A 24,440-nucleotide genomic window follows, 5' to 3' on the forward strand; every position below is an offset into this window, starting at 1 on the left:
AGAAGTTGCCGGCAGAAGCATTAGGAGAAACATAACTATTCGCCATCTCAAATGACAAGAATGTACGAATAGCGGCAGGACTCCCCGAGGAAACGAAGAAAGCCATTACTGAGGTGTTGATCCAATGCGAGTCGGCATTCGCCACTCCGAATGAAGTGCTGAAAGGAATAAGTCCAGATATAGCAACCCATCGGTTGAATGTGGACAAAGGTGCAACCCCAGTGCGACAGAAAAAGAGAGGACACGCTCCAGAGCGGCAAAAGGCGATTGAAAAAGCAGTGGCAGATTTGCTAAAATCGGATGCGATTCGAGAAGTCACATATCCGAAGTGGCTAGCCAATGTGGTGCTAGTCAAAAAGCCAAATGGAACGTACATAATGTGCGTCGACTTCAAAGATCTGAATAAAGCATGTCCGAAGGATATGTATCCGCTGCCTAACATTGATATATTAGTAGATGGAACTGCAGGATTTGAGGCTTTATCGTTCACCGATGTGAAATCCAGCTACCACCAGATACCCATGGAGAAGGCGGATGAAATCAAGACATCATTCATAACTCATCAGGCAACTTATTGCTTCAAGGTGATGCCCTTTGGACTGAAAAATGCGGGAGCAACATATCAACGAATGATGAACAAAATATTTTCAGACAAATCGGGCGAGAACTTCTCGATCTATGTGGATGACATGATCATTAAAAGCAAGAAGATGCAGAACCACCCGAAGGACATTAAGGAAATCCTGGAAGTGCTAATCAAATATGGCCTCAAATTGAATCCAGAAAAATGCACATTTGGGGCAAGAGCGGGAAAATTCCTGGGTTTCATTGTTAGTGGCAAAGGAGTCGAGGCGAATCCCGAGAAAGTTAAAGCGGTAATGGAGATGAAGACACCGAGGAACATAAGGGAAGTACAGAGACTGAACGGGCGGCTGGTAGCATTAGGGCGATTCATATCATGCTCAGCTAGGAGATGTCTACCTTTTTACAACGCCATCAAAAAGTCTAAGTCCTTTGAATGGACGGCGGATTGCCAAGAAGCATTCGAAGGGATAAAGCGACTGCTATGCTATCCGCCCTTAATGAGCAGGCCGGAGGATGGAGAAGATTTATTTCTTTACGTATCCGTCACCAGTATGGCGATATGCACTGTGATGGTGCGAGAAGAAGAGGGCCAACAATATCCAGTGTACTATGTGAGCAAAGGCTTGAAGGATGCAGAACTTCGGTATTCGAAGTTGGATAAAATGGCTCTCGCGGTGATAACCACGGCGGCTAGGCTAAAACCATACTTTCAGGCGCATACTATCATTGTGAGAACCGGAATTCCAATGCGGAAGGTACTGCAGAAACCTGACGCATCCGGCCGATTAATGGAATGGTCAATTCGCCTGGGGGAATTCGATATTCGCTACGAAGGAAGACCAGCACTAAAGGGTCAAGTACTTGCCGATTTCGTGAATGAATTCACGTGGGATGAAGATGAACGTCCAAAGGCACAAAAAGAAGAGTGGAGCATGTTCACAGATGGGGCATTGTCCACGGATGGAGCTGGACTAGGAGTCGTCATCAAAGGTCCGGAGGTTATTCGCCTGTACTATGCGGCAAAGTTAACATTCGAAACTACCAATAATGCCGCAGAGTATGAAGCAATGATATGCGGATTGAAGCTGCTTAATGAACTTACGCCAGAAAGAGTGGTGATCTACAACGATTCTAAACTCATGATAAATCAGATCACAAAAAACTATCTGGTGAAACAAGAAGATCTGGTCAAATACCATCAGGTAGTAGGCAGATTGACGCAGGAGTTAACACACAAGGGAGTCATCTGGGAAATGGTGCATGTTCCAAGAGGCCAAAACACAAAGGCTGATGAACTGGCAAAAGCAGCGGCGAGTAGAGAACCATGGAATCAAAAAGCATGCAATTTGGAGATAAGATCTGCACCGGCATTTGAAGTCGATCAGATTATGGTCATTGAAGAGCTGGAAGATGATGAAGATTGGCGGATACCCATCCGCCAATATCTGGAGCAGGGAGATTTGCCGGATGACAAAAGCCTAGCCAGAAAGCTAATTGGACAATCAGCGAGATACTCAATTCGAGATGGAACTTTGTATCGAAAATCATATACATGTCCATGGTTGAAATGTGTTAGCCGCAATGAAGGAGACTACGTACTGCGAGAACTCCATGAAGGAATGTGCGGCGCACATGAAGCATCCGCGGCGTTGGTAAGAAAAGTCAAGCTAATGGGATACTATTGGCCAAAGGTGATGGAGGATTCCCAGAAGATGGTAGCGGAATGTCACAGCTGTCAAATCCATGCGAATGAAAAGCACGTTCCCGGAGCCGAACAAATCTCTATAATGACGGCATGGCCATTCGCAACATGGGGAATCGATATAGTGGGTCCATTCCCAGAAACGACAAAGAAAAGGAAGTACTTGGTAGTCGCAGTTGACCACTTCAGCAAATGGGTAGAAGCGGAGGCAGTAACCGCTCAAACACCTGAACGAATGATCGAGTTCTTACGAGAGAACATTATCATGCGATTTGGAATCCCGCAAAAGCTTATAACTGACAACGGCACCCAGTTCAACTGTGTCAAGTTCAAAGCATACTGCGAAAGCATGGGGATCAAGAATCATTTTTCTTCCGTAAACCATCCCCAATCGAATGGTATGACAGAGGTTACCAACAGGGCCATGATTCAAGGGATCAAGAAGCGGCTAGGCGATAAAAAAACAGGTTGGGCGGATGAGATACCCCATATGTTATGGGCATACAGAACTTCTGTAAAAGCAGCAACTGGCGAAACACCTTTCTCGCTGGTTTATGGAGCCGAAGCAGTCCTACCTGTTGAAATCAAGTCGCCTACAGATCGAATAATTTATTATTGCGATACACAAAATCGTATCAACATTAGAGATGCATTGGATTCTGTTGAAGAACGAAGAGAAAAAGCTTACATGCAAATGGCAGTATACCGCAATAGGGTCAAGAAATATCATGATAGAAGGGTGCGAAAAGTGATAATCAACGAGAATGACTTAGTCTTGAAAAAAGCGGATAAAATACAATCCAGAGATGGCAAAGGCAAATTAGGCGTCAACTGGATCGGACCATACAGAGTATCCAAGAAGCTGGGACCATCAACTTTTGAAATAGAAGAAATGAGCGGAAAAAAGCTCCCGCGCACCTGGAATCTAGAAAATCTGCGCCTATATAAACGGGCCGGGTAGTTCAGGGAAATGACGAGTACTCTTTTTCCTTTTATGAGTTTTTTCCCACTGGGTTTTCTGATAAAAGGTTTTAATGAGGCTTTGATCCCACACATTTCATATACCAATGTAACAAAAAGTCTTTTCTTTTATCAATAAAGATATTCAATTGTTGCATACAGCGTCTGAGTACGGATCCTTTTTAGGACAACCACTTTAGTGTGTTATCTACAAACAAAAGGCGGGTAAATCGCGCAAAAACCTTATGGTTAAACTTAAAAACACATAAATGTGTTGCCTATTAAGAAAGGCGGATGCATGATTACGCATCACTCGCAAAAACCTTATGGTTAAACTTAAAAACACATAAATGTGTTGCCTCTTAAAGAAAGGCGGATGCATGATTACGCATCACTCGCAAAACCTTATGATTAACCTTATGATTATATTATTTTCGAAAGAAAAATTATAAGATAAGACATAAAATTAAGCGAATTAACGAGTACTCAAAAAATTGCAAAAAGGGTCTGGCCACCCTAGCGGAAACGAAACTAAACTGCGAGGAAATACAAATATGGAGTCGGCAAAAGGCAAGGGTCACGTATGAAAACAAAGGGCAATAAGGAATAAAACAACAATCGCACGTATAGGTAAAGCGGCAAACAAAAGAAAATATATATATACGGGCAGTTTGTTACATACGACAGTCCAGATATAAATCAAACTATGCTACAGCTTCCTCTCCTTCACCCCTATGGCCCTCCTCGCCTTCAGCGGCTCCCTCATCTCCTCCAGTGGGCGGATCTGCTTCAAGCGAATCCTCAACCCTCGAATCAGTAACCGCTTCAGAGGGCGGTACCTCTTGCTCAGGCTGAGAAAGGTCTTGTGGTGCCTCTTTTTCCTCGTTCTGAGTAGGGATCTCGCAGCTAATTGGAGAGTTCTGAAAACTCTGCCAATCTAAGAAGAGTACCTCATCCATATCAGCATCCTCGGCTTCCAGCTTGTCCCACTTCTCAGTTAGATCCTTTTCGGGGATGGGAACCTTGGGGCGGCTAAGTACTCGATCTGGATGCCCATGCTCATAAGCGGCATGAATTCGCTCCCCATACCAATAGATGTGAGCACCATCTTCGGCTAGAATCTCCTCAGCTTTCTTCTTTTGCATCTCCAGAGCCTCCTTGGATGAATTTAGATCATCAAGGACCTTTTGCAGCTCGTCGGACTTAGCCTGGAGGGATCTGAGAGCTTCCTCCTTCTCGCTCATAACCTTCTGACAAGCGCTTTCAAGAGCCTTTACCTTCCCTTGGACATCATCATAAAGCGACTTCTGAGTCGCCAATTCAGTACCAAGGTTCTCCAAGTCTTTGGCTCGTTCAGCATCCCTTTGGAGAGCGCCCTCCGCGAAATTGATAATCTGCATATAAGACGGCTCGTGAATAAAAAGGGCGAATAGAAACATGAGATTACTATGGACACAAGATCCTTGAAAGGGAATGACAAGCCTCTACCCCCAAAACAACAATATACCTCTATGGCACGCTTCTCAATCCCCTCCATTGCAGTAGGAAGCGGTACTTGTTCTCGCACACGGGAAGCAGAGGGGAGCCGCCCAAGGACATTGCATATGGAAGAGACAATGTCCTTACAAGAAAAGCTCACGGCCATACCAAAGGTCCTAGTCCACCACCCGCTGATGTCGGGAATCGGCTGCGAATGCATAAGGAGAAAGATCAGGAGAACAGCAGATAACTCATGAGGAAAAGTTAACAACATAAAAAAAGGGGGGAATGGATTGAGATACCTCGTGAATTGGAGTACTGCTCTTTCCTTTGGACGGGGCGGATACGGGTGTGCCGCCAACAGTGAGGGACACAGAGGTGTTTTTCTTTCTGGGACGAGAAGACTCTGTATCCGCATTATGCTTCCGCTTCCTAGTTAAGGGAAGGTCCTCGGAAGCAGAAGCTGGACCTTGTGAAACGGAGGCCCTTACGGGAGAAGCCGCCTCAATAGAAGTAATCACCCCTCCAGGAGAATTCGCCCCTGCAACAGAAGTGGTCCCCGCCATCCGCCTCTTCCTTCTCGCTAGGGCTTTCGCCTCCCGATCTGCAGCGAGTTGAGATAAAGGATCACCCCTGCAAAGGGTTAAAAGAAATCATCAACTTGGAAATAAAAAAAAATACCTTGAACAAAAACGCGATAAGGGATATAGACAACGCGATCTCCCTCGCGGTAGGCAATCGCTACTCGGCTCCTTAGCATATGGAAGGCCTGATCATATGTCCATACGAAAGGAGGCGTACTCATCAAGAACTTTATAACAGCGGATTCTTCCTCACTGGGGTAACCGAAGTTCAAACTCTTTACATTGGGCCGGCCCCAGCAGCGAAGGAAGTTTGGATTCCCTTCATTAAACTTGATAAAGAAGTAGGATCGGTCCCACTCGCGGATCTTGTTCAGCTTCTCGTCGAAACCATAGTAACCGCTCTGACGGATGAAAGTGAAATACCCCGCCGAACTTTTGAAATGATGAAGCTTGGAGAAAATTTTGAGCGAGAAGGGAACCTCCAGACAATCCGCCAGAAATTTGTCCAGAGTTAAGTCGGCCCATCCGTTGGGATGCAATTGACCAGGTGCGATTCCGTAACCGCCAAGGACGGAGGCAATCTCATCCGCCAGCGGATACGTGAAACCGCAGATAATCTGGGCGACGAAAATGGTGAAATACCCCTTTGGGTAGTCGCCCGGTCCTCTATCCTCCCCGGGAATGAGGGCTTCGAGACCTTGAAGCCAAGAATACTGCTCCCGCAAGTCATCAATTGTCTCCTGACAAACTAGGCTTCCCGATCTGTCCTTCTTCGGTAGCAAACGAGGGGTTGGGACAGGTGGCGGAATCAACTTTTTAGGGTCAAAACCTAAACCCTCATCGGATGTATTCGCTAGGTGGAGGAAGTAGGCGGGATGAGAATCAGACCCAGGAGAGCTGGTTGAAGCTTCATCAACCATCTCATCGACCTCATGAGATACCTCGCGGACGTAATTTTCGTCGAACGGTGCGAAGTCGAGGTCAGGGTTCGACATATTGATGAAGAAAAATGAACAGAAGTAAAGAGTCGAGCGAGGTACAAGTTGTGGAAAGGAAAACTTACATATGAAAGACTACACAGAGAAGAATGAACGCGAAGAGGTTGATGCCGGAAAAGAAACGACGATGCCGGAAAAGAAACGATGGACAAGGAAATTCACAATTTTTGAATTTTGAATATCCAGACAAAAACGAAGAGTCCCCTATAAAAAGACCCTAAAGGGCTCTTGCCAAACTAAGGGGGAGGCATGTGATGACCCGCGAAGCCAAACCGGGCCGAATTCATTACACGGGCCCAACCCATACTTAGACCCATGGTCTAGGATCGGATGGGACCCGAATAGAGCCCGAATAGAGGAAGCGGGTGAAGTAAGTAACTACCCCGAATTCCTAAATGGAGCATCAAAACTCCCACTCAGAACAAACGATATCACGTTTGTTGCCACGAAAGCCACGAAAGGGACATGGCCTAAAAAGGAGTAACCGCCCTCGGCGGTTACTTAAGAACACTTATAAAAAGCCATAAGGCCAAAGGGGAGAGGTACGTTCACATTTTTCCCCGTAATGCTATTATTACCAACCTTCATACAAAGAACTGACTAGATCGTCGGAGAGTTTTCCCGGAGATCCCGTCTCCGGTTCTGTTTTGCAGGTAACTCCGGCGGAGATCATCAAATCGGATTCAGCAAGTTATCAATACTATATAAGCAGAGAGAATTTATAAGAAGTATTTTAGAGGCCTTTTCACTTAGTTGGCACCGTATGAAAGAATATATGAGTTTAAATTATCTACATTATTGGAACCGGAACTACAAAACCCTAACTTCACCGCACAAAACAATGGACAGAGAAAAGTGCAAGCAGTGTAATTTCTGGTTACCTCCAGGATAAAACAGCCCTCACGTATACAAATCTGTATTGCACCGTACGTACTCATTTCTGTCTACACTCTATAAATGCTCAGTTTTGATTTACTCAAAGAAAATTGTATTGTAATTCTCTTTCTTTGAAATGACAGTCTCAACAACTATTTATATAAGAAAAAGAGCAGTTATGCTCTGATTTAATGGAGAATAAAGGAGATAAATAAAAAAAAGGTTACTCCTTATTAAATCAGGAAATGTTTCTTACTCCTTATTGAATATTAACCATTGACCATGACCATTGAAGAAACGTTAGGAGAAAGGAATTTAATTAAAATAAAAAATTAAATCTGAATTATAAAAATAACAATAATAAATATTATTATTTTTTCAATAAAAAATATAGAGTCCACACCACACCACACCACACCAACCCAACCCGACCCGGATTGAAGACTAAGGTTGAGTTTTTTTCGTAAATTCAAAATTGGGCCAAGCGGCCTAGTCCAACAATAACAATTTCCCAACAATCTCCCACTAGAATTTTAAAAAAAGACGTTCATTGAGCAGTTGCATAAGGTTAGACATAGACAGAGATATCTTTGGATTTGAACATTTGCGTAGTGAGTATAATTCAGATTTTACTAGAGTGACTCGTAGTCTTGAACTCTATCTCTGACGTTATACCACGTCATAATCTTTTAAGAGTGTAGTTCTAGTAGCCCGTGCGTTTATGGCCATGCACGTCTATCCTGGTATAATGAATGCTCTAGAGTTTTGCCTTAAACTCATGGGAAGCGGCCTCACTTCCACATTCATATAGGTGAGTCTATCAAAAGTATTCCAGGAGCTATGTATTTCACTCCAAATGGAGTATAGACTTGATTAAGAGTTTCTATTATCTCAGCCTAACATTGCTTCACAAAATTCATGCTTCAAAATGCAATTATCTAACTCATATTACATCACAACTTGTTGTTACCCATTGAACCTATTTCTTGGGATCTCCAGTCTATAGGTTGGGTTACCATTATGTGTAATTCATCCCTATAGGGGCATAAGTCCCATACTCTTTTGCCATATTTTGGACTTTCTCTCTAGCTAATCCTTTCATCAAAGGATCGGCTAAATTCTCTTCTAAGCGTATGTGATCCACTCTAACAGCTCTTTTAGTGAGTAGCTCTCTAACAGTACTGTACTTACGACGTATCTATCGTATCTTATCGTTGTAATAATGATTCAGAATCTTAGCAATAGTCGTGGTACTATCGCAGTATATCAATACTGCTGGAATCGATTTTTCCCATAAGGGCATCTTAACTAACGGACTTCTTGACAAACTTGCTTCTTCACTAGCTGTGGCTAGTGCAATAAGTTCTGATTTCATAGTTGATTGAGCTAGAATAGTCTGTTTCTTAGACTTCCATAAAACAGCACCACCAGCTATATTGAAAATATAGCCACTAGTAGCCTTGGAATCATCTGACAAGGTATTCCAGTCAGCATCACTATATCCTTCAAGGACTACTGGAAACTTTTGATAATGTAATCCAAGTTTCATGGTCTTTTAAGGTATCTCATGACCCTCTGTATAACATTCCAATGCTCTACACTAGGTCTACTAGTAAATCTGCATAGTAATCCTACGACATAAGCGATGTCGGGTCTAGTACAATCAGTGGCATAATGAAGGTTGCCAATTATGCTAGCATACTCTGATTGTCTTACACTGTCTCCAATGTTCTTAAAGAGTTTTATGCTAGAGTCATAAGGTGTGCATGCAAGTTTACATTCAAAGTAGTTATATTTCTTTAGGATCTTCTCAATGTAGTGAGATTGATCTAAAGAAATTCCATTTCTCAGACCTAATTATTTTGATGCCAAGAATGATGTTTGTTTCTCCTAGATCTTTCATGTCAAAGTTTTCACATATCATCGATTTTACAGAATTCACAACATGAATATTAGATCTAATTAACCCTTAGTTCAACCTCAAACCGGGCAAACCAAACAACATTGAACAGAGTAATAATTTCAATTTATTTATTATGAAAACTGAATTATTTTGTTTCTTTATAATGCTAGTTTGAATTTCTTAAACATGAAAAATACAACTAATTTCTTCAATTTTGTTAGTTCCTTCCACTTAAAATGATTAAAAAGTATATACAAGTTCCACGATTAAATGATTAAAAAGAGATCTGTTTGCAATCATGAGACTAATAATTTACTCTTACGAACAAACAAACAAATCCAATTGAATTGAATTGAATTATTTCAGTTTAAAACTTTATTCCAAATGAAAGAGTATTAGTAATACAATTGAGTTCAATTCTGTGGTATCACTTTTTCTTTATTCCTTCAATCAATGCTTTGATGTTCCAAACAACAGATTGCTGATATCATATTTGCAACAATAATAATGGGGTATTAAATTATTGCTTCAAGGTTTGGGCATATAATATAATACATGTTGACCGAATCGGGTCGCAAGTGCAATTTTAAAGAGAGAAATTATTGATTGTAACGAAACATGATGTAAGAAAAGTGTGAGGTGCACCTCTGATTTGAAGTACTTGAAACCAATCTATAGAAGACCACACAAACGAGGCCTAGAACAAAACTGCCTCCCATTAGTTTTGACAATTGCCAGTGCTCCAGCAGTCACTCCAGCCCAAATCACAGTTGACAAGTATTGCTGTGCATTTCGTCCAGCTACACAAATACCAGATCTTAACTCTTCTGCCTAACATTGGATGGCAAATAAAATACAATTGGAAACAAAACTATACCCTGCTGTATGGTGATAGAACTCAGCGTTAAACCTCCAATAACCAACGCGGATGCCACTGGAAGATACTGCAAAATTTCTTTTTTAATTAGCCCCCCCTCGTTAAAACAAAGGAGAATGGACAATGAAATATGAGTGCTTTTTCTTCCATGTAGGAAGCACTAGTTGTTTTTTATATTCTCAAGCTACCGTCTTTGAGTTCGTATCAGGTTAATCTAAAATAAGGGTTTTATGAGTGTATACCCTCGTTTGATGTTTCTACAAGGTATTGCCTATGATTACCAGAAAAATAAATGAAATAATGTTATAGAAAAGGGAAGCAATAAGTATATTAGCTTATTTGCAATGTTGTCAGAATCAAACCGGATTTATTGTTGGGTCATAGGTCATGGGTCACTTGGTTCAACCAAATGATTCGAGTTGGTCGGACCAGATGGTTAACAAACCCAACATGACCCAGACCAGAGACCTAGCTGGTTCCTGGTCCGGTCCGGATCTGACAACGTTGCTTATTTTTATTCATATACCAGCACAATTATATTGCTTACCGACAATGATTCAAATCCGTTAAGCTGGAATGGTGATGGACCATTTCTGTTTACAGAGTAGTGGCCACTTACAAGATCCAATGCGTCCTAAAACATGTGGAAATCATTTCAGCAAGTTCTGGTGGATTTAGCAAGAGCCTGACCCTGTCAGTCTCAAATTGTAAACATAACGAGGAAACTTACCTGCCGAATTCCATCTTGAAAGTTATTCAAATAATATCTTGAAACAGCACTTATGCCATCTTTGATTATCCCTCCAAACGTCTGTTTTCCATATCTACATATCACACTGCATAATCAATATGCAATAGAAATAGGATATACATTGGAAAATACTTCAAGAAAAACATAGGTCTTGGTTTCAACTTACCTAACTAGGTCCCCTTTGAGGGCATGTGTTCCAGCATATTCAAGGCTTATCTCATCACCTTGCTCTGCCCACACTGATGAAAATTATAAGACATACAGCCATCACAAACTATAATGGAAGATTGAGCAATAATATAACAGTTACATACATGTTCTGAACTTTATATTCTCTTCAGTGAATGTAGAAATGCATTCGCCAGAAGAAAGTACTCCTATTCTTTGCAATTGTTCAGTTAAAGATTTTTGAGCCAGATAACTCTGTTGAAACATAAGAAGGAAGTACTAACTTGGGTAAATGAAGGTATATCTCACTTGGAAACAATTTTATCAGGAAGCAAACATATTTATAATATGGCTGAAGTTATAAATTGGCAAAATAATGAGTACTTCAAGACCAACCTGGCAAACATTAGTACGGTCTAGGCAGTCGATGCAGTTAGATCTAACAATTCCTATTTGCTCTTTGAGTATGTTTCCTTCTTCATCTATCATAAAATATCTGCTGGGCTGGAAGAGTAACAATTACAAGCAATATATAGAGAGCTAGCATGCAATATAATTACTTATTATCTACAATTACTTCCAAAATCTATTTGTTTCTGTTACCCTTGGTCTCTAAATTCCTCTGAGATTTGATCATATAAAATCTTTAAATTCTCGAAGTTTGAGCTGCCACATATATGATGAAAGTCAAATGACACATATCTGTAATGAACATGAAAACAACTTGATCAGAAAGGCAGCTACTTTCTTACCCAAACTGGAAATCTGCAGAAAAGACATGCAAGTATGCCACAGAACAACCAAACTGCAAAACGCTCTAAAATGGCTATACAATCATAAGAAGACGATAAACATTCTCACAGGTAACAGAATTCACAGCTAATGACCTATTTCTATCTTTTTATTGGTTTCTCACATCTACCCTACAGTTCAATTCAGCAGATAATATTCCATCCTCATTTTCTCAAATATCAGATTCCAAGAATATGAGTTCAGAGACTTCTTTTCCACAATTGCATCTTTTGCAGAATTTAAAGATGCTAGGTATTATAGCTGGGATCAATTTTTTCCTTTACTAGAATGAAGGGTTAAGCTTTTGAAAGAAAACAGAAGAAGATGAAAAACAAAAAGTATTGGTGTAGTGTCTCCTGTAGTTTGTGCTTCTGTTCTTAACCGACTCAAGTTATGAAGCTCACATGCAAAATCATGTTAGGTTTTACAGATTATGGCATACCCCACATATCCCCAGTCCCCACATATTAAGGTATGCAATCTCCGTATTCCAAGCATCAGATCTCACTTCACCACTTGAAAGATCTTTCACATCTAGGAATACAACTATCCGCATATAAACTTGCAGCATTTAGTGCTAAAACAAAATTATTGAAATTCATACTAGGCATTTCTTCTAAAAAATGGCAATAGTTCAATATGCTGTCCTTAGATTATTTAAGTCCAAAATATCAATAACTTCATGTCCATAATCAAGATTCTACTACATTGACAATCAAACTTAGGAAAAACAAGTGATCTTCCAAGAAGGCAAATGAATAGACAATTTCAACCTAATAAAACTAATGGACTGCTGATACAACCACACTACGTCACACTAAATGCAAGTTATATAGAGCAAAATTAACGGTTTCCATGCAAAACATGAATTGTTCAGGACGGATAACCATTGATGAAACAATAAGAAAGTGAAGGTAATGAGAGAGTTCTCTAGAGGCAATATCATAGATTAAATTAGAACACAGAAACAGCTGTGCATATAAAAATATCTACCCATATAAAATGACAAACTGTCACCTCACATTTGAAAACTTCTCCGTTTCTGCAGCATATGCTGCACTTAGTTGCCCTTCATCCCCATGCTGCCATAATAAAACAAATGCAGATATCAAACATGCCTAAATTTCAAATGTACCAAATATGTGAGCCTTGGGTATATACAACTGGGTAGACAAAGACCACCCATGTCTTCATATGAAGCTTTCAAAAGCAACAGTTTATCTCCCCTATGCAGCAGGCCAAATTATATACCTTCTCACACTTCATTGGTGGACTGCATAAAATTGTATTGGAGTGAATTAGATCAGGGAAAAATGCCTTACGTTATCAGTTAGGTCAACTGCAACTGTATTTCCATATCTTTGGAGAAGATCATGGAAGTGACGCTCCACAACTTTTGACTGAAGAAGAATGACCAAACATATAATTAATGCAAAACCTCATAGAAACTAAAACACGAAAGTTTCTTCTTTTTTCTTTGGGATAGAAACATACAGTTTGCTCGTGATTAATAATTCTAAGGCGTGGCTTATAGCTTAAATCAACAATTTGTTCCCAAAGCAGCGGTATGGAACCTCGAACCTGAAAAAGTAGGGGAATGAAAAACATCTGTGATACAATTATAAAATATTTCGGTAATAATTAGTAGAATGAGTGAATGAAGCTTATTTAGTGCATGAATGATTATATTATGAACCAAGATACTCTCATCTGCATTGAAACAGTTGAAATATATGTGACAGTACTCATATTATTCAAATCTGAGGGGGCGTTTGGTTCGCGTAGGGGTAACGGAATGGAATCAAGAAAGGGAAACAAGGAGAAAGGAATGGAATGACCCTGAATTCCCTTGTCTGTTTGTTTCAGTTCCACAAAGGGAATGATATTTCTCTGATTCCCTTTGTGGTTGTTTGGTTCAAATGAGCTAATAAACTAAAGTTGTGTTTTTAACAACAATTTCCATACATTCATGTGTCTGTATAATAAATTAATCACATGTAAATATAAGAATTAAAATCAATTACTTCAACCATTAAAATCAAAAGATGATGTAACAGATGAAACTGAAATAAAATTAATCGTAAAAAATGCATAAACATTCTAATTTAAAGAGAAAATAATAATTTTAAAATAATTAAAAATAAATACTAAAACGGTATAATATGAAAAAGAAAAAAAAATTGGTCAAAATTATTTTTAGGGCAAAAAAGTAAAAATAAATAAGTATAAGGATCAAAAGTAAAATTAGTCTAGGGATAAAAAATATAAATAAATAAGTATAGTGATCAAAATAAAAATAAAAAAGTAAAATTTAGTTAAAAATTAAAAGTATATAAGTAAAAGGATCAAAAGTGAAATTAACCCAAGGATAAAAGAAGTATAAGTAAAAAAAATATATCAACTAAAATAAAAAGTAAAAAGTAAAATAGAGACTAAAGTAGAATTTTACAAGGAGGGCAAATTTTCAAGTTAGTAAGAGAGGGGAAAGGGAATGGAAAACCTTAGGGGGTTGGAGGGAATGAGATTAGAGGAGTTAAGGGGTAAACCCAAAACTGAAAATGGGTAAAGGGAATGATTGAATTGGTAAAACAAACACCAACAAACGGAATGAATGCTTCTCTTTCCCTTACCCTTTCCTAAAACCCTCAAAACAAACGCCCCCTGAATTGTATTAGGTATAATCACAAAGTCTGACAAAAATGGATAGATGGTCTTTTTTTCAATTAATTGGGGGAGGAGGTGCTAGGTGTTGAACCCATGACCTTGGGACTTCCTTTGGAATCCCCTCCCAATCCAGAAATTGAATTGAACAAACGTGAGATTTCATAAGAAAATATTCCTGCATCCTCAATTGGTTTCATCCACCAGAAAACCAGATATGCAATTTTGGATTTGGAAATAAACAAGCATTGTGAAGTTTATCTTTTCATTACCTCAATCTTCTAAAAAAGTTATTCAGCTGATGAATTTACACAAATGCTATAGTTTGGGGTAGAAGTGGCCCAAATTAGACACTTAACAACAATTTTTAAGCATGCAACAAAATTTCTTGCTAATATCAGATATAGAAGATGTACCTGCAATAATGATGACTTGAGCCCTTCAAGCTCCAGCAATTGCTCAGTTTCAATAAAATTAGCAGCATCTCCATCAAGGTTAGCTCCTCTTCTCCACATTCTTGTTCCTACGCCACCATATAACCATTTTATAGCAAGACGCTAACCGCTTCCATATAGCCATATGGACAACTAAGAATCCAAACATTTCAACAAACATTTTAAAAAATTTACCTAAGCGTCGAGTGCACCTTCGAGAAACTAAAGTAATAGTTGCAGATTTTTCTTTCAGCTTTAGCTTTGCAGCTCCAAAGCGTAAAACTCTTGGTTAAATGAAAACAAAATAAATGTGCATTTCAAATTTTTGTAATTTAACCAGTGCAATTAACCATTTCACTCTTTTATCCACATATTTTTCGGAAAGAGAAAGTGAGATGGGGTGGTTTAAAATAATTGACATGAGATGCCACACTTCAGGATATTTCCTTGCAGCAGAGGCAAGATGAACTGATCCAGCTGTCAACAGAAATAATTGTATTAGGAAAAGGACATTAGTTTAATTATCTCATTTTAAGAATTGACAAATGACACACATGCACATGTACATGTTCGTAGGAAAGAATAAAAGTGTTTCAAAGTGTTTATTTATTTATCTTTTTCTGCTAAATAAATAGAACATACCTTACACTCAATGAGCTCCTCCAAAAGATTTCTGTTCCAAACAAATCGAGGGTCAGCCTGAAATGTAGGAAAGGGGAAGTTCACAGTTCAGAACAAGCGTGAGCCGCTGCAATTTCTATTGGTGATAAATAAATAAAAAATCGGCATGATTATAAGCACTTCTAATTGTTCCCTCCCTACCTAGAAGCATAAACTGAGGATACAAAAATATTAATCTCAAGGAAAAAGAAGAAAAACTTGACTTGACAATAGTTGTAACTTTTAGTTAACAAAGTCCAGACTTCACAAGGAAATTCTCCAATTTCTACTATTGTAAATTGAACAAAAGGATGCCTTCCACGAGTGGATGCAAACTCAAAGCAACATCATGGAAATATCACAACTTTGTATATCATAATATAGCTTATTCAAAGCTAAAGGAAGCATTCAAATATTGATCTAGCATAAATGACCAAGATTTGTCCAAACCAATACAAACTATACAAGATAAATATGTTGAAAAACTACATCCCTATTAAGGAAACAGGTTTTGCGCCCCGTTAACAAAGTGAAATTTATGATAACAACAAATAGTTATATTAAGTAGTGGTGACATGCACCAGATACTTCAGGTAATAATTTATCTATACAGAGGATATATGAACTAACCTGCTTCCATAATGGCTTTGCCGTCCACCCTTCTGCTAGTTTGTATCTTCTCTGCAAACTGGATTATATATTTAAATGCACAGAATCTAAATGCAATTAACAGATAAACACGTCACAACGGAATCACTTAATTAAAAGCATGAGGAGGAAGAAAGACATTACTTCAAAGTTATATCTGTTTCATATGAATAGTACAAGCCAGGAGTTGATTCAACTATTCTCAACAAATTCATTAAATAAGCCTCGTCCCTTTTCTGAATAAACATAGCAGGTCTTAGGCAATTATTTATACGAAATCCCAAAGATGCTTAAATAGATATGGAAGGAAGAAAAACCTTACTTCTTGAGAAGCAAAAGTTATCAATGCCTCGTTGCAGGATAGAAACTTCATAGACATTATCTTGAAAACAGGAAACCCAAGAAAAAATCCAACTTCCTTTCGAGAAGTTATTACGAGAATGTATGTACCTGCATCAATACCAAGTGAAATTTGATACAGAAGCCCAATTTACCCACTGACAGAGAGCATAAATTCATAAATTCTCAACAGAATGTAGTCAACAACAGAGAAAAAATCCACTGTGCATTGTTTCAAAAATGGGGATTTTGATCAGGACTGAACCATACATAAAAAAAATAAAATAAAAAAAAATAAAAAAAATCAGCATTTCTTCATGTGAAATTGCGCAATTCATGCATAACTAAGAGAAGGAAAATTACCTGCTATAAGTCTAATGGTTCCAGCCACCCCGTAAATTTTCGAGATTTTGGACGGACTTCCAGAAATAGTCTCAGCTGGTACAAGTAAAAAGCTTATTAAAAATAAGATATAAAAATCCCCAAGAAATAAAACATAATACGTAAATGGACGAAAAGCCATGTGTTCTAGTTAGGAACTAATTGATCAATGAACAAACAAAATGATCATTCAACATTTCCACTCGAACTTAGAAGGCATTAATTCGCAATCTAGTCCAACGATAAGCAATGAATCGCACAATTAAGCTAGCATAATTCTCTAGTGATTCGCAGCGAACTGAGAGAGGTGGAAAAAAAAAAAAAAGTCTTACCGTGAAACGATTCGATGTTGCCATGACGACGACAAATGGAGAATCCTGGATTGGGAGGATCAAGGGATCTAATGATGTACTTGTCCTGAAATTCCTGCAACTCTAACTGGTCGCAAAGCTTGAATCTACCCGATGAAGATGAAGATGAAGAGGATAAGCTGCTTTCCATTACAACAGAGACAAAGAGATTGGAATTAAAGAAAAAGAAAAAAAAAAGAAAAAAAAAGTAGAAGAAATAGACAAGTCAATAATATGGTTTATATATTAAAGAATAAATGAAAATATAAAAAAAGGGAGAATTACTAAACTAGCACCTTTTAAGGGTTTAGTTTACATTTCTAGCCCATTTCAATAAAATTTCCAAAACTAACATATTTCAACCGATAACTTCCAAAGCATTCGTGAGTGGCATCCCATACTTCAAACAACCAAGCCTGCAACAAAGTTCCAATTCATTATTTATGCTTATTACTATTCATTATTTATGCTTATTACTAACATTTCCAGTATATAGAATATACACAGATCATACCTGAAATACGTGTGCAAAACCATATAGGCTATATGAGACACGGGCTTTCCTTTTTCCAACCCTGTAAGCACATAATTGATCTAGTCGGTCTTTGCCACCAAGCATACCATTAACACGGGACCTGTAGGTCTCATCCCAGGCCATAACACCCCACGGGAACTCGTTAAACAGTGTTGAAAATTCTGCAAGTTCCAAAACCCAAGGAAGAGCTTGTTTCGTGGCAGTGTTATCCAACACATTGCCAAGTATAAAGTACAACATGGCAAATGAAACTGCATCCTGATCATCTTCCTTATCCCATTTAGCTTGCTTCATAATTGTGTCCACGTCTCTGATAGTTGGTGTAGGGTAGTGTCCGGCTTCTTTAGCGCACTAAAATTTGCCCTAAATACTTCCAAATCTCCAAACCGTAACCCACTTAGGAGTCCTAACTCACAATCTCCACATCTCAACTCAACACCTCTAACTTTGAAGCAAAGCTCTTTGGGGTTGAAGTCTTCACATTTGATCTCTCTTGTCAAAAGGGTATGACAGAGGACTCCTGCAAATTGTGTAAGTTCCATCTCACAATACTGCTCGAAACAACTCTGCTTAAATAGCTTTCTTTGGTTTGGTGTTAAATTCTTCATTATATTTTTTGATGCATCTAAGTTACACCTAACTGTGATGACGATTTCTGTTCCAAATGCTTTTTTATATTTATATTCTGAGCCCTCATTGGCTTTCTTGGAAGAAGAGGCATGCTCATCTCTCTTCCTCTTTTGTCCATGATCATGCTGAAATTTATTGTAGATATATCATAAACTAACATATAAGTAAGCTAATAAAGAAGTTAAGCTAAAATGAGCTAACATAGGTTAAAATAAGAGAGATATCGACAATTAGGTTGTCGATATCTATGTGATATCGACAACCTAATTATCGATATCACATAGATATCGATGACCTAATTGTCGATATCACATGGATATCGACAATTAGGTTGTCGATATCTATGTGATATCGACACATATCGACCAAAACGCTTACCAATTACAGATAGGATATCGATTGATATCGACAAATATATGCACAAATATAGAAGATAAACAAACAAGGAAAGGAGGGTTTGTCGATATCACATTGATATCGGCAACTGCAAACCCAGATGAACCCTGACACTAGAAGAAGTAAGCAAAATAAAAGATTCCTTCTCAAACCCAGGAAATGTATATACAGTACAAGAACCCAGCTGTAGACACCAAGTCGGAGGACCTGTGACGAAAACCCATAACAAGACGGTTGAAGCGGTTGATTCCGATAATTTAAACAATAAAAATCACGAAAGGGTCCGTAAGGGTTGCATGTCGTCAAGTGGACGGCTCGCGAGTGCTCAGCGGCGTTGGACGAGCGCCTAGCGGCAGCCAACGTGCGCCCGACGGCAGTTGAGCGCGCGCCCAGCAGCAGCTGGGCGCGGACGCCCAACATCCGTTGGGCGGACGCCCAACGACGTTGGGCGCGCGCGCCCAACAGAAGTTGGGCGTTCGCCCAACCAAAGTTGGGTGTTCGCCCAACTGATGTTGGGCGTCCGCCCAACCTGTTTTGGGCGTCGCCCAACTCTCGTCGGGCGACGCCCAAAACTTTTGGGGATCCGTGCCTATAAAAGGCACGGATCCCCATGCATTGAAGGAGGAGGATTTTTGGGAGCTTCTCACTCTAGACATTTTTAGAGAGAGAAAGTTAATTTTTTTTGGAGAGAAAACATTTTTTTTCCTAAAAAATCCAAATTTCCTAAAAGTTAAATATTTTACCAAAACACCAAAAACACCGAAAAATCATAATTCGTGGAATCAACCGACTTCAGCTGTCAATACCGATCTTGAGGTATTATCCGAGGACTAGACTCGTTTCATTTTATTTATTTTATTTATGTTCTTCATTTATTTTTAGGATATAGTTTTATTTATTTATTTAGTTATTTATTTATCACATTTATTTATTTCCCCGTATTTATTTAAATTCCGTCACGCATTAAATAAACGTTTGGTTTTGTTTTGAAATAAAAAAAACCTCGTCTTAAGTCCCAATACGAACCGTGATCCCGTTTGAGGGTAGTTCGGGATTAAAACGTTGTATATATATAAATTTTAGAAAAATCCTTTTTAATTAACGTTTTAAAATAAAACATCGTTTAGGGAGGTTCCGTTGTAGACTATGACCCGATTTGGGTAGTTCGGAGGCCCAAAATGATAGAATAGAGTAGATTTAAAGCCTTCTAACGAATCTGGAAAGTATAAGGACTGCTGTTGATATTCTGCCATTTCTGTAAGTAACAGCAGAATAGCGACGGATTTTCCGTCGGTATCTGCTGGAATCCGAAAATTCCTCTTTTAACCCTCTTTTCTCAACTTTTTGATATTTATACTTGTATATATATGTATTTAATTATGTAATATATTTATAAAAATTATTTTTGAGTCCTATAACTATTAATTACGTATTATGTAGCTATATATTTCATATTTGGAACTTAATTCATTTTGATTTGGTTTTGTAAAGTATTATATTTGTATATATATATAGTTTTTGGCTCATTTAAGTTATATTAGTCATTATTTAGGATGGAAGTTATTTTCTATATATTTATTACTTAAAACTAGTTTGAACCAAATGTTATTCTTCACATTTATGAAATTTGTTCATTGTTTTACATGTTTTGAATTAGATAAGAATGCATTATATTTAGTATTTTTCATTTTCTTTATTATACCATATAGTATCTTTTACTCGTTTTTTTTATCTATAGATATATCTTTATTTTTAGATAAAATATATATATATATGTATTTTCACTCTATTTTTGTATATATGTGCATATTTCAAATGTATTTGGTTGGGTGATTTTGGCCTTGATTTGTTAATTGTTGTGATTATGAAGGTTAAAGAGAGTGAAAATGGGGAAAATAAGCCACAAAAGGATTTCAATTCAATTGTGTAAATTAAAGGCATTTGGAGACTTTCAAAATGTAAATAAGAGTTTTTTATTTCTTTTTTGTTCCAAGTGGTTTTCTAAAATATCACGTTTCGAAACCTTAATTCGTTTCAACGACGGATTAAGCGAACCTTGTAATTAAAACCGTTTTCATTGTAAATAACAGAATTTTAAATCGTTTTCCTAACTAAACAGTTTTATACAAAATTAATGGACTTGTATGCTTAATCACGTTTTCTTGTTAAAACTTCTCATTTCAACGTTTTCAAACACTCGAGTCGTTCCAACGGCGATTCAAGTGAACGTCATATAAACTAACGGGGTTTTGAAACGTACCTAAGTCATTCCAACGACGATTAAGGTACGAACCATGTAAATAAACTCGTTTTTGGGAGTGAGATTAGCGTAGATGTAATATATGATATAAAGCATAACTCACACTGTAAATAAATCAATTCTTTCTTCTATCCCCCTCTCTCTCCTATACGCTTTAAATTCATGCAAAATGGGTGATTCTTTAATAAAACGGCTTTCAATAACATGCTCAAAACGGTTTTCAAAGCGAGAAAGAAAAGGTTTCAAATGAATTTTAAACTTAAAGAAATATATGATTAGTCCGTTATCGCCTAACACGCTAAGTAGGAGGCCGGTGGTTCATAACCGGGCGATGTCGGGGTGCCTAGTAGCCTTTCTCCAGAAAGGAGCTAGCCTTCTCGGCTCGTACCTAAGTTTCTCGAACCCTCACCGGTCTCCCGCAAGGGATCGGTGTTCATTTTCCCATTCGTGGGTGGCGACTCTTCCATACTCCAGGCTCCGGTCCTGCCGAGCAGCTTGATTCCGCAATTGGTTGCTTTCGGCGCCAATCACAGCATCTGTCGTCAACGGTGTCCACCCCCTGGTCTGCCCGGGCGAGGCCGCGGCACCTACACCAGCAAATGTACATACAATACAATAACCCATAAGTAAAATCAAGTTATTTACCCTCTTTTTCGTCCTTCCTTCTGAATCTGATTCGTTGTCTGAGCTTCGCGTTCTCGCTATGCCTGAGCTTTGCGTTGTTTGAGCTTCACGTTCGCTGGAGGAAATCGTCGAATGAATCGTCGGATTCGCGCAATGAAATATTTTAGAGAGCGTAGAGTTAGAGCGGAGTGTAAATGAGGAGGGCAAATGTGAAAGAATCTGTTGAAATATGTTAATTTTGGTCCTTTATTTAAAAGGAGCTAGAAATATAAACTAACCCTTAAAAGGTGCTAGTTTAGTAATTCTCCCTAAAAAAAAATTGTACATCTCTTGCAATAATAGAATTTATACGTTTGCAATCCATCTCTCATTGTATTACTTGCTAACTTACGCTACCTAACAATAGCAGACGCACCTGCCAATTTGTTACTAATCATTCGTTATTTTCATTCATAACCGCAAGGCAGTTTTAGTTGCAACATCAATTTTAAAACAACCAACATTGAACTTGTGCGATTGAAATCAACACTTAAATATCATATTCTTGTCAGTCCAACCAAGCTTTCCCTCAAAATGTATTGATTGAAATTCATTACTCCTCAAGCCCAAAAGACACCTGGAATGCAGCTGCTAACTCAACATATACATATAGAATAGAGAGACAGTCAGCATTAAACATCTATACTACATATCAAACAGAAAATCTTAACACGTGTCATAGCAGCAGAGAGTAAAATACCATGACTAATGAACTTCACAACGATGAAGCTGAAAATACTAGTCATGGAGCCAACCGCACAACTTTCCATACTTTTTTCTCATTCATCTCTTCAGGAATGTATTGCAACCTGCAAAGCAAGCTTCACATAATCGGCCCAACTCATTCTACTCAAAACACTTCCCAACCATTGAATAGTGAAAATAAGTTACTTTTACACACCATGACAAGCAAAGATACTCTTCTCTTCTCTTCTCTTCTCTGTGAATTATGAATCTAATGCTTCTAGTAAAAATTAAATTCCCCATTTGTCTATTCCACACTATGAATAAAAGAAATTTATACCAAGATCTTGGTCAAAATCCATAGGTTCTGAACACTATTCAAAACAAACCCACCCAAAATCCATAAAAAATGACATTGTTTGGTTGCTAATGAAAGAAAATGGAATGCATAGAGATGGTGATCATTGTGATTAATAAACCTTCGCGTGGTTTAAGAAAATATAGTTAAGATAACTTAGTATTAATGTAGTATAATTTTCAATAACATTTGCATTTCTATTGGATTGATCATCTCTGTACAGTTTCAAGTTAATTTGATATAGTTCTTTAATTACTACGCATAATTATGATGGTGCAACGGTAAGCATTATTATTTACAATTAAAAGGTCCACGATTTGAATCCTACCTCTGCTTAAAATTTTACATTTTTTTAAGTAAATATAGGTGAAGTCTAATTGGACCAAACCGCTCAACCAGAACCGAGTCAACCGATTCACGATTAACCCAGCTAATTCAAGCATTCTCACCGGTTTTCAAAGAAGAAGAAACCAAACCACCGCGGGCCCGAAAACATGACCTGTTCCAATTAAACCGGTTTGGCTCAGCCAGTTCGATCCGGATCTAACAAGTATGCCTCTAATTATTCTCAGTAAATTGTTTGATTATTTGAAACATTATAAATAAATAAGAGTTTACAAGATATACTGGTACAACAAAATTATATCTAATTAAAAGAATATCTTTTCCAAATAATATACATAAGTCCCTATCAAAGAGAAGAGGAGAAAGAGAGAATGAAACGTGATCTAACTTCAAAATAATAATAATAATCAAGAAAAATATTGTAAGAGAGAATAAAAAGAAAGTAGTATTTAAAATTGTTTAAATTGCCATAGCTAATGCTAATCCTTAGACGCGCGCATTTGTAGGATTTCAGTTAATGATGTATAAAAAGAAACTGTACATCTCTTACAATAATAGAATTTATACTTTTGCAATCCCTCTCTCATTGTATTACTTGCTAACTTAAGCCAATTAACAATAGCAGAAGCAACTGCCAATTGGCAGTTACTAATCATTCGTTATTTTCATTCATAACCGTAAGGCAGTATTAGTTGCAACAGAAATTTTAACACAACCAACACTGAACTTGTGCTATTGAAATCAACACTTAAATATCATATCCTTGTCAATCCAACCAAGCTTTCCCTCAAAATGTATTGATTGAAATTCATTACTCCTCAAGCCCAAAAGACACCTGGAATGCAGCTGCTAACTCAACATATACATATAGAATAGAGAGACAGTCAGCATTAAACATCTATACTACATATCAAACAGAAAATCTTAACACGTGTCATAGCAGCAGAGAGTAAAATACCATGACTAATGAACTTCACAACGATGAAGCTGAAAATACTAGTCATGGAGCCAACCGCACAACTTTCCATACTTTTTTCTCATTCATCTCTTCAGGAATGTATTGCAACCTGCAAAGCAAGCTTCACATAATCGGCCCAACTCATTCTACTCAAAACACTTCCCAACCATTGAATAGTGAAAATAAGTTACTTTTACACACCATGACAAGCAAAGATACTCTTCTCTTCTCTTCTCTTCTCTTCTCTGTGAATTATGAATCTAATGCTTCTAGTAAAAATTAAATTCCCCATTTGTCTATTCCACACTATGAATAAAAGAAATTTATACCAAGATCTTGGTCAAAATCCATAGGTTCTGAACACTATTCAAAACAAACCCACCCAAAATCCATAAAGAATGGCATTGGTTGGATGCTAATGAAAGAAAATGAAATGCATAAAGATGGTGATCAATGTGATTAA

At 38.0% G+C, this 24,440-nt stretch overlaps 1 protein-coding gene and 1 long non-coding RNA gene across 5 annotated transcripts; both read right to left on the bottom strand.

Annotated features, from left to right (window-relative positions):
• Positions 1-9,428: 9,428 nt before the first annotated feature.
• Positions 9,429-17,341, bottom strand: LOC136205922 (phosphoinositide phosphatase SAC8). Of its 4 annotated transcripts, none has more exons than XM_065996776.1 (20): positions 17,131-17,338; positions 16,781-16,855; positions 16,401-16,528; positions 16,223-16,314; positions 16,061-16,118; positions 15,413-15,469; positions 15,214-15,247; positions 14,966-15,046; positions 14,753-14,859; positions 13,170-13,256; positions 12,998-13,075; positions 12,693-12,757; positions 11,487-11,585; positions 11,280-11,379; positions 11,030-11,138; positions 10,882-10,954; positions 10,695-10,800; positions 10,512-10,598; positions 9,965-10,031; positions 9,429-9,887 (listed from the first exon to the last, which is right to left on the bottom strand). In XM_065996776.1, exons 1-20 carry the CDS (start codon positions 17,297-17,299, stop codon positions 9,760-9,762), a joined length of 1,800 nt encoding a protein of 599 aa, XP_065852848.1. In that variant the 5' UTR covers positions 17,300-17,338; the 3' UTR covers positions 9,429-9,759. The 4 variants fall into 4 exon arrangements, 2 of the variants coding, with proteins under 2 accessions (XP_065852848.1, XP_065852849.1); XM_065996777.1 differs by having other exon boundaries at positions 9,431-9,887; positions 10,695-10,788; positions 17,131-17,336; XR_010676133.1 differs by lacking the exons at positions 9,429-9,887; positions 9,965-10,031; positions 10,512-10,598 and having other exon boundaries at positions 10,719-10,788; positions 10,882-10,945; positions 17,131-17,341.
• A 6,297-nt stretch (positions 17,342-23,638) lies between these two features.
• LOC136207030 (uncharacterized) lies at positions 23,639-24,213 on the bottom strand. The gene is made up of 2 exons (XR_010676543.1): positions 23,978-24,213; positions 23,639-23,868 (listed from the first exon to the last, which is right to left on the bottom strand). It is a non-coding gene; the product is annotated as an uncharacterized lncRNA (long non-coding RNA).
• Between the last annotated feature and the right edge of the window lie 227 nt (positions 24,214-24,440).

This window comes from Euphorbia lathyris, chromosome 9 (assembly GCF_963576675.1).
Source record: "Euphorbia lathyris chromosome 9, ddEupLath1.1, whole genome shotgun sequence".
NCBI classification, from domain to species: domain Eukaryota; kingdom Viridiplantae; phylum Streptophyta; class Magnoliopsida; order Malpighiales; family Euphorbiaceae; genus Euphorbia; species Euphorbia lathyris.

What these genes read in the sequence shown, in the direction of transcription:
- LOC136205922 (XM_065996776.1), bottom strand. Translation starts at nt 17,299, where the DNA reads ATGGAAAGCAGCTTATCCTCTTCATCTTCATCTTCATCGGGTAGATTC. An exon ending in AAGGTGCACTCGACGCTTAG is followed by an intron (nt 14,860 to 14,965) that starts GTAAATTTTTTA and finishes ATGGTGGCGTAG; the next exon opens with GAACAAGAATGTGGAGAAGA. An exon ending in TCAAGTCATCATTATTGCAG is followed by an intron (nt 13,257 to 14,752) that starts GTACATCTTCTA and finishes CTACTTTTTCAG; the next exon opens with GTTCGAGGTTCCATACCGCT.